Source organism: Eriocheir sinensis, chromosome 12 (genome assembly GCF_024679095.1).
Source record: "Eriocheir sinensis breed Jianghai 21 chromosome 12, ASM2467909v1, whole genome shotgun sequence".
In the NCBI taxonomy this organism is placed as follows: domain Eukaryota; kingdom Metazoa; phylum Arthropoda; class Malacostraca; order Decapoda; family Varunidae; genus Eriocheir; species Eriocheir sinensis.
This window is the reverse complement of record NC_066520.1, coordinates 1,518,678-1,531,991: the sequence shown is the minus strand read 5'-3', so window position 1 is coordinate 1,531,991 and position 13,314 is coordinate 1,518,678. Positions and strand designations below refer to the sequence as shown.

Genomic DNA, 13,314 nt, shown 5'->3' with positions numbered 1-13,314 from the left:
ATGCAGTTAGCAAGTTCAGAAGAGCAGTCAGCGTGGAAATATCGATAGAAGATAGAAAGAGAGGCAACATTGCGGTGGAATTTAAGAGGTAAAAGACTATCAGTATGAGGAGGAGAGCTGATGAGACGAAGAGCCTTAGCCTCCACTCTGTCCAGAAGAGCTGTGTGAGTGGAGCCCCCCCACACATGAGATGCATACTCCATACGAGGGCGGACAAGGCCCCTGTATATGGACAGCAACTGTGCAGGGGAGAAGAACTGGCGGAGATGGTACAGAACGCCCAGCCTCGAGGAAGCTGATTTAGTAAGAGATGAGATATGAAGTTTCCAGTTGAGATTATGAGTTAAGGATAGACCGAGGATGTTTAGTGTTGAGGAAGTTGATAGCTGGGTGTTGTCAAAGAATAGGGGATAGTTGTTTGGAAGATTGTGTCGAGTGGATAGGTGGAGAAACTGTGTTTTTGAGGCGTTGAAGGACACCAGGTTCTTCTTGCCCCAGTCGGAAATAATAGTAAGGTCTGAGGCTAAGCGTTCTGCAGCCTCCAGCCTTGAGTCGTTAAGTTCCTGTATGGTGGGTCTTCTATTAAAAGAAGTTGAGTAATGCAGAGTGGAATCATCGGCGTAGGAATGGATAGGACAGTTCGTTTTGGAAAGAAGATCATCAATGAACAACAGAAAAAGAGTGAGAGATAGGACAGAACCCTGTGGGACACCACTGTTAATAGATTTAGGGGAAGAACAGTGACCGTCTACCATGGCAGAAATAGAACGGTCAGAAAGGAAACTGGAGATAAAGGTACAGAGAGAAGGATAGAAACCGTAGGAGGGTAGCTTGGAAAGCAAAGATTTGTGCCAGACCCTATCAAAAGCTTTTGATATGTCCAGCGCAATAGCAAAAGTTTCACCGAAACGGCTAAGAGAGGATGACCAAGAGTCAGTTAAGAAGGCTAGGAGATCACCAGTAGAACGCCCCTTGCGGAACCCATACTGGCGATCAGATAGAAGGTTAAAAGTGGAAAGGTGCTTTTGAATCTTCCGGTTAAGGATTGATTCAAAAGCTTTAGATAGACAAGAAAGTAAAGCTATAGGACGGTAGTTTGAGGGATTGGAGCGGTCACCCTTCTTAGGCACAGGCTGTATGAAGGCATACATCCAGCAAGAAGGAAAGGTAGATGTTGACAGGCAGAGGCGAAAGAGTTTGACCAGGCAGGATGACAGCACGGAGGCACAGTTTTTAAGGACAATAGGAGGCACTCCATCAGGCCCATAAGCCTTCTGAGGATTGAGGCCAGAGAGGGCATAGAAAACATCATTTTGAAGAATCTTTATAACAGGCATAAAGGAGTCAGAGGGGGGATGAGTAGGAGGAATATGCCCAGAATCGTCCAGAGTGGAGTTTTTAGAAAAAGTTTGAGAGAAGAGTTCAGCCTTAGAGATAGATGAGACGGCAGTGTTGCCATCAGGACTGAGGAGTGGAGGGAAAGATGAAGAAGTGAAGTTGGAGGAGATGTTTTTGGCTAGATGCCAGAAGTCACGGGAAGAGTTAGAGAAAGCAAGGTTTTGGCATTTTCTATTAATGAAAGAATTTTTGGTTAGTCGGAGAATAGATTTGGCACGATTTCAGGCAGAAATGTAAAGTTCATAGTGATTATTATTATTATTAAGTGATTGTCGTAAAGTGCTATACACTTTAGTATCGTTATTGAGTGATTGACCCAGAGCCCTGTATATGACGTATATATTAATTTATTTTTTACAGTATTTACTCACATGCACAAATGTCCAACATTATTGTCTTTTGGTGTTTTATTAATGCGTTACAAATAGCTTTTGATGTCAAGGGCGACACCACCACCTCTACAGTTGATACAATCATTGTTAAAGAGCCTGTAGCCATCTCTGTTGTATTCTGAAATTTAATCAATATATGAGGTGTCAACGAATGTCCTGTTAGAGCAATTACGTTGAAATTTTCTGTTGAAACAATACATCTTAAATCATTAATCATATTTCTTTGGCTACACGCATTGAAACTTAGGACTTTTAGATTACCTTTAGTTTATTTATGGAGGTGGTGTTGTGGTTTTATGATTAGGCCAGCTGCCAACCTCAAGTCTTCAAGCCCTGCTTCTGGAATGTTGTTTTCATGTGTTATTTCAGTAGGCACATCCTGCAGATGGAAGAACGAGCTGCAAAGAAATGTGAGGAAAAATTACCGTAACTTGACGAACACTTCTTCAAGCCCATTATTACTGTGTCTAGGGAAAAATAAAGAAGGATATGGGAGGTCAGTCCTTAGGGTGGGGCCAAGTGATGAGGTAGCAGAACAGGTGTTTGGGCAGGGCTGCTGGTAGGGTGAGGCAAGTGGTGACCTTGAGATGAGGTAGGGGTGCCTGGGACACTCAGCTGTTTCTGTGGCAATGAAGTAAATTGAGAGTGAGAGGAAAGAGGGAGTGAGGAAGGCGAGGTAGGCGGGGCTCCCCAGAGAATACTACCAGGGGCGGAATCCACGAAACTCAGAGCAAGTTATTCGGAGTAAACCCTTACTCCGGTGTAATTTACGCCGCCGCTACTCCACGAGTTGTTTGCGATCCACAGACACCGGCGTAAGTCTTCTTTTTTCTCTTCTTGAGGCAGAGTAAGTCAAGGAAGGCCATTGACTGGCGGAGCGGTATCCATGACGTCATTATCTTCTCAGCCAATCACCACCGTATCCCCAACCAATCAGAAGCCTGCTGTTGTTGTCTCATAGCCACCTCCCTCCTCACACACAAGGCATATCATGTTTGTCTCTGTGCTGTGGCCCACTTACTGTCTACCTCAAAACACTTAAACTTAACTGCAATGAAAAGAATACCTCCTAAGCTATAACTTCATATAACTTTCACTCTACCTCCCACCTGATTGATTGATTGATAAATTTATTGTTGTATATAAGGATTTACTACAAAGGAGAAGGATGGAGCCTGGTGATATATTTCTGTGGATGCTGTGCACGGGGGAAAATTTAGACATTTAAAAGAGGTGGAAATAGTGTCTTTCTTCTTTGCAATAATTGTATATTCATGTAGTATATATGGTGGTGTAATAAAACTTCTCTCCTAATAATAATAAATAAGTTATAACAGCCAAAAATATTGCACATTTTCTCATGGCCGTGACACGTCGCGTGGAAGCACCCCACTCGCTCTCACTCTCTCTCTCTCTCTCTCTCTACCTACTTGCCCCTCCCTCCTCTGTCAATGTCACTACCATAGCAGTCATCAGAGTCACTGTCACTTTGATTCGCCAGCGCTCTACTTCCGCCCGGAGCAGAGGAACTGCTTGACGCGTCACGAGACATGACATGTATTCTGAACAAACGTGGAAAATGATCTGTGGCCTTCGGTAGGGCACGCGCTGGAGACAAATGAGAGTGTGTATGGATGCCAGATGCCTCCACCATTCTTCTGAGTCAAGAACTGGCGGTATATTTGAAACGTAGGGAGCGTAGAGTGTGATGATTATATACAGGTAACTCAATTTACGCAAGTATTGTGTCCTTGAAGAGATCGCATAAATCAAAACCAATGTAAATCAAACAAGAAGTAGGTATCTATCGAAAAATAAATATTCATTCAGTGGAGAGAGAGAGAGAGAGAGAGAGAGAGAGAGAGAGAGAGAGAGAGAGAGAGAGAGAATATCCATATCACCAAGATATCCACTCAGGCACTCAGTTTCAGCCTCACTCGTGTGTGGAAGAAATGAGGGACACCATGACCGACTGGCTAGTATTGGTACCGGTACTGTACCGTATAGCTGGTACCGTTAGTACCGGTACTGGTACCAGTATCTGCGCACCCCTATTGTTGAGTAGCGTGGCAGCGTGGGTACTGTAATGTTGTTTAAGTGGTATGCGGGAAGAACTGAGCTCAGCTGTGTGGCCATGGCACCGTGTGAGTCCAGTTGCGTGAGACATCTAGTGGCCACGTATAAGTGAAAAAAATGTGTAAATCAAACATTTATTTGGGTTTTGGACCCCGCTTTATTTAAAAAATGTGTAAACCAAACTCGCATAAATCGAGTTACCTGTATATGATCCCCGTACAAGTGGGGCGTGTGGTAGCGCACTTATATATACAATCGCTGTAATCTAAGGGTTAAAAAGGTGTGATGGTGCAGTGACAGGCCCCCCATTAGTTGTTTTAAGTGCGTTATAGAAAACTGGATAAGGGTGAGGGGTGACTGAGCCACACAAACAAAATTGTCACATTAGTGGGTGGTTGTTGATACTTTTTAGACAAAAATTGATACCTGTGCCTGTTGGAAATAACCATTTATTGGTATTTCTTCAAAGAAAATGTTGTTTATGCAGCAATTAACGATAATACATCACTAAATGAGAACTTACGCCACCCTCTCGCCAGCTGTAACTTACACCGCTTTGTAACATCACAGATTTGGAGCAAGTATGTCTGTGCATTAGGTGTAACCTACTCCTGGCGCATCTAAGCACTTACACTGGAGTAAGTCATTCGTGGATTCCACTCCAGGTGTGCAGGAGTGGCGCAGTGTTGCCATATTGAAAGAGATGCAACATGGCGGTGCAAGCAAGCAAGATTTTTGCCAGATACTTGGGGTTTTCAGATACCTGAGGGATTGATAGTTGAGGTTTTACTGTATGATATCTACACACACACACACACACACACACACACACACACACACACAAAAAAAAAAAAAAAAAAAAAAAAAACTAAGAGTTCTTTCCTTTTGCAGGAGTGTTTGTGAGAGACTTATGATCCGAGACACCTCTCTAATTCCCAATATCTTGTGGTTTGAATACACGCATGCTCGCACTGAGAACAGGGCAAGAAATCGCAAGCTTACATCGATTAAAAGTCAGTGACATTGTAATGATAGCAATTTTTCGGGTCAAATCCTTGACTGATTCAAGTATAATAGTTTTCAGTAAATTTGTATTTTCATTTTCATTGTATGTCACTAATTCAATTGGTGTTCCATTAGCTTTTTTAATAAAATTATCTGAAAACTTTTTGTCTGAATAAAACTTTGTTCTCCATATGTGTATATCATTAACCCTTAAACGACAGGTATTGTTTTCACCGAATGGTCCCTGGATATGGGTAAAAACATCTTTTTTTGTTGTTTATTCACCTTGTATGAGGCGTCTTAACTCACTGAACACAGCGGTGAAATCCAAATTGCAATACATTGTTTAATAGTCATGCTAGAGCGTGTGAAATGTAGCCAGGCTGTGAGCTGCCGACGCAAAACACTGCTTCGAGCAGCATGGGGCGGGCCTCCACCTAGGACGCACAACATGTCAACACAGGCTGGTCACGGTAGCGACATGCTTCACACTTCCTCCCTCTTACAACTGAATGCCAGTAATATGAACTGTTCTGTACACTGAAATAATTTAGACAACATCTATTTTACTCACATATTTTCAGTCCTCCTCAGAGCTGGCTGTTTCAGTTGGGGGAATACATATGCCTTACGTGTAGCCTTCTTACCCTGCACTGTTGCGATGGAAGCACTTGATGGGCTAGAGTGCACTACAGAGAGAGAGAGTGAAGTAACATCATCACTCTCTAAGTCACTCTCACTACTGTTGTCACTATTTACAATGTTCTTGTCATGTTTTCTTTGTACTCAGAATAACCTTCACTCTCTATCCTGTCCTTTCCTCCTGATGTGTCACTATGTTTCAGGGAGGACTAATGATCTTATTTTACATCCATGTGAGGCAGATATGCTGGCAGACAGCTCAGCTAGTCACAGAACCCACCAAATTTGATAATAAACATTCAAATTAGTGTTGCGAAAAAGTCTGATGAAATAAACGACGGCCGTCTGTGCGGACCACGCCACGTTTGATTAAATAAACGATGCCCGTTGTTTAAGGGTTAAATAAACTTCCTTAATTGATAGTCAGTCAGTGATTTTGTCTAAAAGTATTGATTCCATTATCATAGTTGTTTTTGCAAGGAATGGGGGACTGATTGTGTTTAAAATGTTTGTTTTTGTAACACTGATTTTTACGATGATCATTACCGTTGACCATTGATGAGGTTTCAGGCCCCGCTCCACTGTCAGCGCAGTGCTCCGCAGGGCCGTCATCAATAATGATGTTGGCCTCATTAATAATTCTCGATATGCACTTATTCACAACATCGTAGTGAGTGAGTGAGTCTTAATTGCTTTCATGGATAACCTACTGATGTCCTTTTAATAAACATGGCATCATCATAGTCACTTGGCCATGTTTTGGTTTGTGCTAATCACAATAACTTTTTACAGTATCACAAATATCCATTGTTTCCTTTTCCTTTTATCTGATATTTTCTTTACATTATCACAATTCGATGTCCAACAATTATTTCCAAATCATTGAACATTTATCTTACACAATTTATTTTCAAGTCTAAAACGCCAATTAATAGCCATGATTAGTTATGTCACAAATTCTATCAATTTCAGTTTGAAGAATTACACAACACTGGTCATTGACTGAGTGGTTGATTTCAGGCTACTTGTACCTCACACAATTTATGCATTTCCTTTCAGCCATGGAGCAATCTTTTGATTTATGATCACCAGCGCACTTGTAACATTTTTGGGCTTCTCCATTTTTCTTGGCAGTGCAGTTGGCCTCAAGATGGTCGTATCTTTGACAATGGTAACATATGATTGCATGGTATCTATCACTTGCAGTGTACACTCCCCATTCTAGTTTTATCTTGTCATGATGTTTATGAATCAACTTTTTAACAGTTGGATCACATTTCAAAATATAGTGCATTGTACTACCAGCAGCAGGCAGCAGGCTTGCTAAAAAATTTCTCAATTTTCCCCTCAACTCCAGGAATCGAGTGTAGGAACTCATTCCTGTTTAACAGTGTCTCAATTATTTTATCCCCAGTCTCCTTCTTATGCACATTGCAGATCATGATCTTTGGCCTTAGTTTAACCACACTTTTTGTGCTAATTTGCTTTACATTTTCCAATTTCTGAGCTGCTTCATTCCTTGTGTTCTCATCCATTCGTGAATCTTGAATCAGTAATCTGAATGCCTTGTAATGAATGCTTAGGAAACTTCATTTTTCATTTCAGTAGCCTTTTTGTCTTGATCAGAGGCCTTCACGACAAGGAGATTCTTCTTCCTCCTGCGTCTGGCTACATCATCACAAATCACGCCTGCCACCTCACTCAACTCCTCCTTGATACTGGATATTCGAAATTCAACCTATCTTTAACCACAGATATTTCTTTAGATAATTCTTGCTTGAATTTATCAAATTTTTCAACAATGTTGGTAGCGAGAGACGCCTAAATGAAGACATGGGGTGCAAATCCAATTTATTTTTGGTATATTATCCTGCTTGACTCCAGTCAAATCAGCACACTTCACATGACACCATCTTGGACACAAACAGCATGAATTCCGCTTCTCGCCTGTAAAATCTTCACAGACACAACAGGAATCTCTTAGCTTCCTGGTTCTGCCCGCCATTATCGACTCAACAGTTCCTTAAGGAGCGAGGAGCTCACGCCAGCATGTCATCACCCTACCCCTCTCACTCACTCACTTATTCATTAAGGTCATTAAGGTTTGCAGAGTGAAGATGATGACATGCATACAGGAAGGAGCAAGATTTGAAACTCATAAGCACCACTGAGTGTATTGTGATAGTAGTGTTTTTCCCTTGAATATTTAAAATAGTATCTGAGCTGTAAGAAGTAACTTTTTTTTCTTTTTAATATGTTCGTCCTGTTGCACCAGTAGACTATATCTTGATTGGGCCTGCTGGTTGGCATAAGTTCGTTCATGAGGCAGGCAAAAGTTTATAGTGGCGGCGTCTTGTTTTGGTGCTGCCCCTCAGAACTCATTTTTGCTCCACTGTAGAGTTTCACTAGAGTCCAGGTTGATAGGTGATGTTCAGGACAGCGTGTAGGTTGTTTTAAGCCACTCAGCGATGATTGAAAATTGTCAGCTAGTAGCAGTGGGCGGGACACGAACTTGTATCCTCCAGGACACCGTGACCACACTCTGACCTCTCAGCCAGTGCTTCTAAGTAAGGCATAATTACATCGTAAAATTGTTACTCGGGTGGAAATAATAGTTCTGATAGAACTAGAAGAAAGGTAAGAGTAGTACTTAACCATCCCCTACGATTGGCATGGATTTGGCTTTCACTGGTAGCTTGGTAACGTATAACCCCAGGTCTTTCTCTGCCCCTGTGGTGGATAGTGGAGTGTTTCCCATGTGGTATTGGTATGCTGGATATCCCCTCCCAAGGTGCATGACCTTACATTTTTCTTCATTGAATTGTAGCAGCCACTTTTTGTTCCATTCCTGTAGCTTGGTGATGTCTTCTTGTAGGAAATAGGCAGTCAAGGGGTTAATGAATTCAGAGATCATTATATTTTTTAAACAGTGAGTTAGCCTTACCATGAAAAATGGGACAACAAATTTGATGTTCAGAAATTAAAAACTTCAATATAATGAGCTTTTAGATATGGTGTAACAGCATATTCATGCAACTTTATATTGAGATCATTAAATCTAATTGTAGTGTATTATGAGCAGGAGTGAATGAATTGTGAAGCATCAGATTTGTGGAGTAACCGACCAGTGGGAGAGCGGCTTGTAAAAAGAGAGCACGGGTCTTTAATGATGCCTGTAGCCAAGTTCTGAGGGCATGGACCAACACAACAAATGGCGACGAGGCTATTGAACACTTGGTGATCAACGAGGATGCCGAGACTTACAGCTGCTGAGTGGGAAAACCACGAGAGAGAGACGAGAAGAGACAAAGCACCGCCCAGCGCCCAGCACGATGACGGGTGTGGCAGTCAACGTTCCCCCTGTTGAGAAGTTTACCCTGGAGGATTCTTCTAATGTAGGACAAAGGTGGGAAAAGTGGAAGAAATCCTTTAATATTGGTTTAATATTAGCTAGTGGCATCACAGTCGATGGCCAGAAGAGAGCTTTGTTGTTGTACCTAGCAGGCCCGGAGGTGCTGGATATTTTTGAAACCCTGGAGGTTGGTGGGATCACATTCAAGGATGCAGAGGAAGCCCTGGATGAGTATTTTGTTAAGAAGAAGAATGTAGCATTTGAGAGACATGTATTCTGCTAGGCAGTGCATCACCCTCATGAGACTATGGATAACTTCATAACTACCTAGATTGTGGCAGTTCAGTGTGTCATGTGAGTACCCGGCTGATCAAAAGAATGACATCATCAGAGATCAAGTAATAGAGAAGTGTAAGTCTCAAAGGCTAAAAGCTAGGTTACTGAGAAAGAAAGACTTAACCTTGGAGAAAATTCAAGAGATGGCAAGACTACATGAAGCAGCTGAAACACAAGCATGACAAATAGAGAGTGATGCAGCAGTATCAAGCTCACAGTCATTCAACAGTATTTATACACAAGGTGCCAGTACAGGAGGAAGAGAAGAAGACAGCTGCCTTCTAGAAGACGAGGCTCACTGGGCAGAGGAAGGTCACCAGGTCACACACTTAGCAGAGGAAGGTCAACGGGTCACACACACCACTCGCTGAACACAGGATCATGTTGGAGGTGTGGCAGGATGGGACATTATAATTACGACTGCATTGTAGCAAGAGACAAGGAGTGCTTCAAGTGTCACAAGAAGGGACATCTTGCGGCAGTGTGCAAGAGCCGGAACCAAGAAGAAGGACTGAAGGCAAGACCTCAAGAAAAAAAGAGACAGAGGAGGTACAAAAGGTGTTAAGAAGAACCAGGAGTCGTACAGAGGCAACAGAACCTACAAACCATGAAGAAGACACAGGAATCAAGCTAATTTTGTACAAGAGTATGATGTGACTTCGGATGAGTCTAATGAAAGTGAATGTGTATTTAACATGAGAGGTTGTGACGCAAGTGACTTGCCAATGCTAAAATTAGGAATAAATGGAGTTCCTGTAGAATCTCTAGTTGATTCAGGGGCATCATGTAATGTTGTAAGTGCGGCTACATTTCAGGACTTGACAGTGGATTTGTTACCAACGGACAAACAGTTATTTCCATATGGTGTGAACACCCCATTGGATGTTAAAGGTGTATTTTCAGCAGAGCTAAGACAATAAGATGGTTGCTGAATTTGTTGTGGTTAAAGGTTGGAGTGTACCATTGATTGGAGCTAAAACTGGTAGAAGACAGTGGCATAACACCCATAGCACAGGGGTGGACAAAGTCCAAGGGCCTCAGAGGTCTATGCAGGGGCCTCTGAGGTCCTGGGACGAGAGAGAGAGAGAGTTGCGGATTTACATGGAGGCTGCAGCCTCAGGCCCTCAGGCCCTGGGTATTCAGAGGGCCCCCGATGAGGTTATGATTAAAAAAACATAAATTAGTAGAAGAAATAAAACCAACAAAAATAATGTGAAAATATCTTTTTACTTTCCCTAAATTTACTGCTTTTCCCTTCGTAATATTTTCATTTGAGCTAAAATACAATAAGTAATGTGTCAACACTGCAACAAACAGCAGTGGCAACACTGGAATCAGAACTCACTACAGTTCCCCTCTCCCGCGTGTTTGAATGGTACTGTCACTGTGTGGGATCTGTATTTTTCACGGTTTTCAGAGTGAAATATCAGTGACAAAGTTGTGTTGTGTATATCAGCATGTCCTGTAATAACCACTGATCATTGGCAGACAGTGATAAAACCCGGTCGTTGCCACAGACATGATTTGTGATGAGTTTTGCAGTGTTGACTTGATCTTTGAAATGAGAAACATGGCTGGCTGATGGCCGCTCGGTGCATGGCATGGTTCATGGTGGGTTCTGTGTTTTAATAACTTTGTGCTGATGGGTAAGAATCCGACTGACTGATATTATAGTGAATACGAGCAACAACATTGTGTTGTGTTTTATCAGCATTCAGCATGCTGTATAATGACGAGTGATCATTGTCGGTCAGAAAGTGACAAAACCCCGGTCATTGCCACATACAAAGTGCGATGAGTTTTGCAGTGGTGTTTCTGTATTGAGTGGTATGATGCGTGGCAGGATCCTGCTATTTTAACAACTTTTGTGCTGAATAGTGATTAAAATTGACTTGTTGGATTTGTGTTGTGGTATAAACCGTATAATGCAAGGGCTGCATGTTTAAAAGATATGGAGATTGTACCCAATCCTCGCCCTAATCCTAAGTCCTAACCCAAATCCTAATCCCTTCCCAACCCCCTGAGCCCCCCGTACAACCCCCGCATACTATACCGCCCAAATGCGGCCCTCTGCGGATCCGTGACTTGAAAACTTGAATACGCACGATAAATTTATTATGTGAACGTGGTCCATGTGGGAAACTGATCAGCTGGCGTTGTGATGCACAACGCCAAAAGTTACACCACCAGGTGCCACCTACGAGGTGCTGTGCCTGTAAGTATAGAGGTTTTGCAGCTGACGTCATTAGTGGGGGTGCGGGGGTAGCGCGGGCCTGCACGGCCATCTTGGTGGTCAGTGGTGGTGGTCACTTATCAAAGCAAACCTTGGTGGCGGCTGCACAAGTGCTCTGTGTGTTCGTCATACGATACGTATGCTGTGCGGTTGGATGTTCTAACTGACACGGGAGAGATGCTGTGTCATTTTATAGATTTCCAGCGAATCCACTGGTCTTACCTAGACGGGTTCCACGAGAAGGGAACCCCACAAGTGCCAACACGCCAGCAGAATACATATTTGTGTAGTTACTCAACACTAAAACTATTGAGCCGCTGCTGGAATGTGTGTTGATTGCACTAAGTAAAGACTAGTTATAAAATATAATGACTTATGTGTATATAAGTGAAATAGGTATTTATATTTATATTGCTGTAAGTAGAATAAAGTAATTTAGAGTTAATATGTTCTTTGAACATAACATAAGAACATAAGAACATAGAGAAACTGCAAGAGGCCGGGGGGCCTACACAGGGCAGCTCCAGAACCAGCCAGATAGACAGGCAGTCTACCATCCACCTCAAGACTCTCGTAGGCCTTGAGCGACTGCCCTGTAAACAGCTTGCTCTTGCTGTTCACCAGATAGCTATATATATCATGGTAAACGATGTTGGGCAGGTCGTTTGAGGACGAGCAGACTCGGGGTGTTTCCCTAATAAATAAGGGTCTATACATAAGAACATAAGAACGTAAGGAGTCTGCAAGAGGCCGGTTGGCCTATACAAGGCAGCTCCTGTACACTCAACCCCACCTTACCTCACCATCCATGGCTTTATCTAACCTCTTCTTGAATGTATCTATGGTATTGGCACCCACAACATGGCTCCCAAGCCTGTTCCATTCGTCCACCACTCTATTGGTGAACCAATTCTTGCCTATGTCTTTAACTGATTTTTTCGATGTAGCTTAGCTTAGCAGCATTCTCAAGCGATCTCGCGTAATCACTTAACACAAATGATGCTGAAGGTCCTGCCAATTGCCCGCGGGTAGTGACTTGGGGATGGGACACACGTGGTGCGTCTGCTCACTCTGCTGGGGAGGTGACCACCAGCGGGTTTGCAGACGACGCTATTTCGTGACGTCACTGCAAAACCTCTATATGTTTCTCCGTTTACATGGACTGCGTCATGACTGACTGACGTAGTCGATTTTGTTTCCTTATTGCATGAATATTACATTGTTGACAACTAAAAATAACATAATTAATAGTTACTATTGCCGGTTTCCTTCATTACTTCATCCCGAACAGGTATAGCTCCCAGCTATCTGAACACGGTAATAATATTATAATAGGCTATAATAATAATGTTAATATGATAAGCTAAAATAATATTAATGTAATAGGCTACCTATATTAAATATAACATTAGGATATATTAATGATATAATAGGATATAGTACTTATAATAATATAATAGGTTACCTATGTTAATTTTAATATAATAGGCTGAAATAATAATAATATAATTTGCTATAACGATAATAATAATAGTAATAATACCTAATAATAATAATAAACTAACTACCAAAGAACTATGCACATACTACAGGTTTGACCAGTTTTCCATGAGACTGCTTTGCTATTGAAAATTGTGAGCTGTGATTTTTTTTTCTTTCTTTTCTTTACTGCCGACTACCAGCCCGCGGGCCATGGCGCTGCTTCGCTTACCGGCCGCCTCCGGCAAAATTTCACGAACAAAAGTTTGTCCAGGGGCCTCCAGTCAGTCTGTTAAGCCACTGGTAGAAGACTTGGAGTGATGAAAGTTGGTGACTTACAAGATGATGCAGTTAACATGTTAGGTAAGCCTAAAGTCCCAAATACACTGCCGAATTTTGGT

General features: G+C 42.2%; 1 protein-coding gene across 3 annotated transcripts in view; it reads left to right on the top strand.

The window, feature by feature from the left end:
• LOC126997291 (dolichyldiphosphatase 1-like) overlaps nucleotides 1-5,061 on the top strand; it is an 86,407-nt gene extending 81,346 nt beyond the window's left edge. For all 3 annotated transcript variants that reach the window (XM_050858291.1, XM_050858290.1, XM_050858289.1), the window contains one exon: nucleotides 4,758-5,061. In XM_050858291.1, coding sequence (XP_050714248.1) covers nucleotides 4,758-4,887 — 130 coding nt within the window. In that variant the 3' untranslated portion in view covers nucleotides 4,888-5,061. The remainder of the gene's footprint in view (nucleotides 1-4,757) is intronic.
• The last annotated feature ends 8,253 nt before the right edge of the window (nucleotides 5,062-13,314 follow it).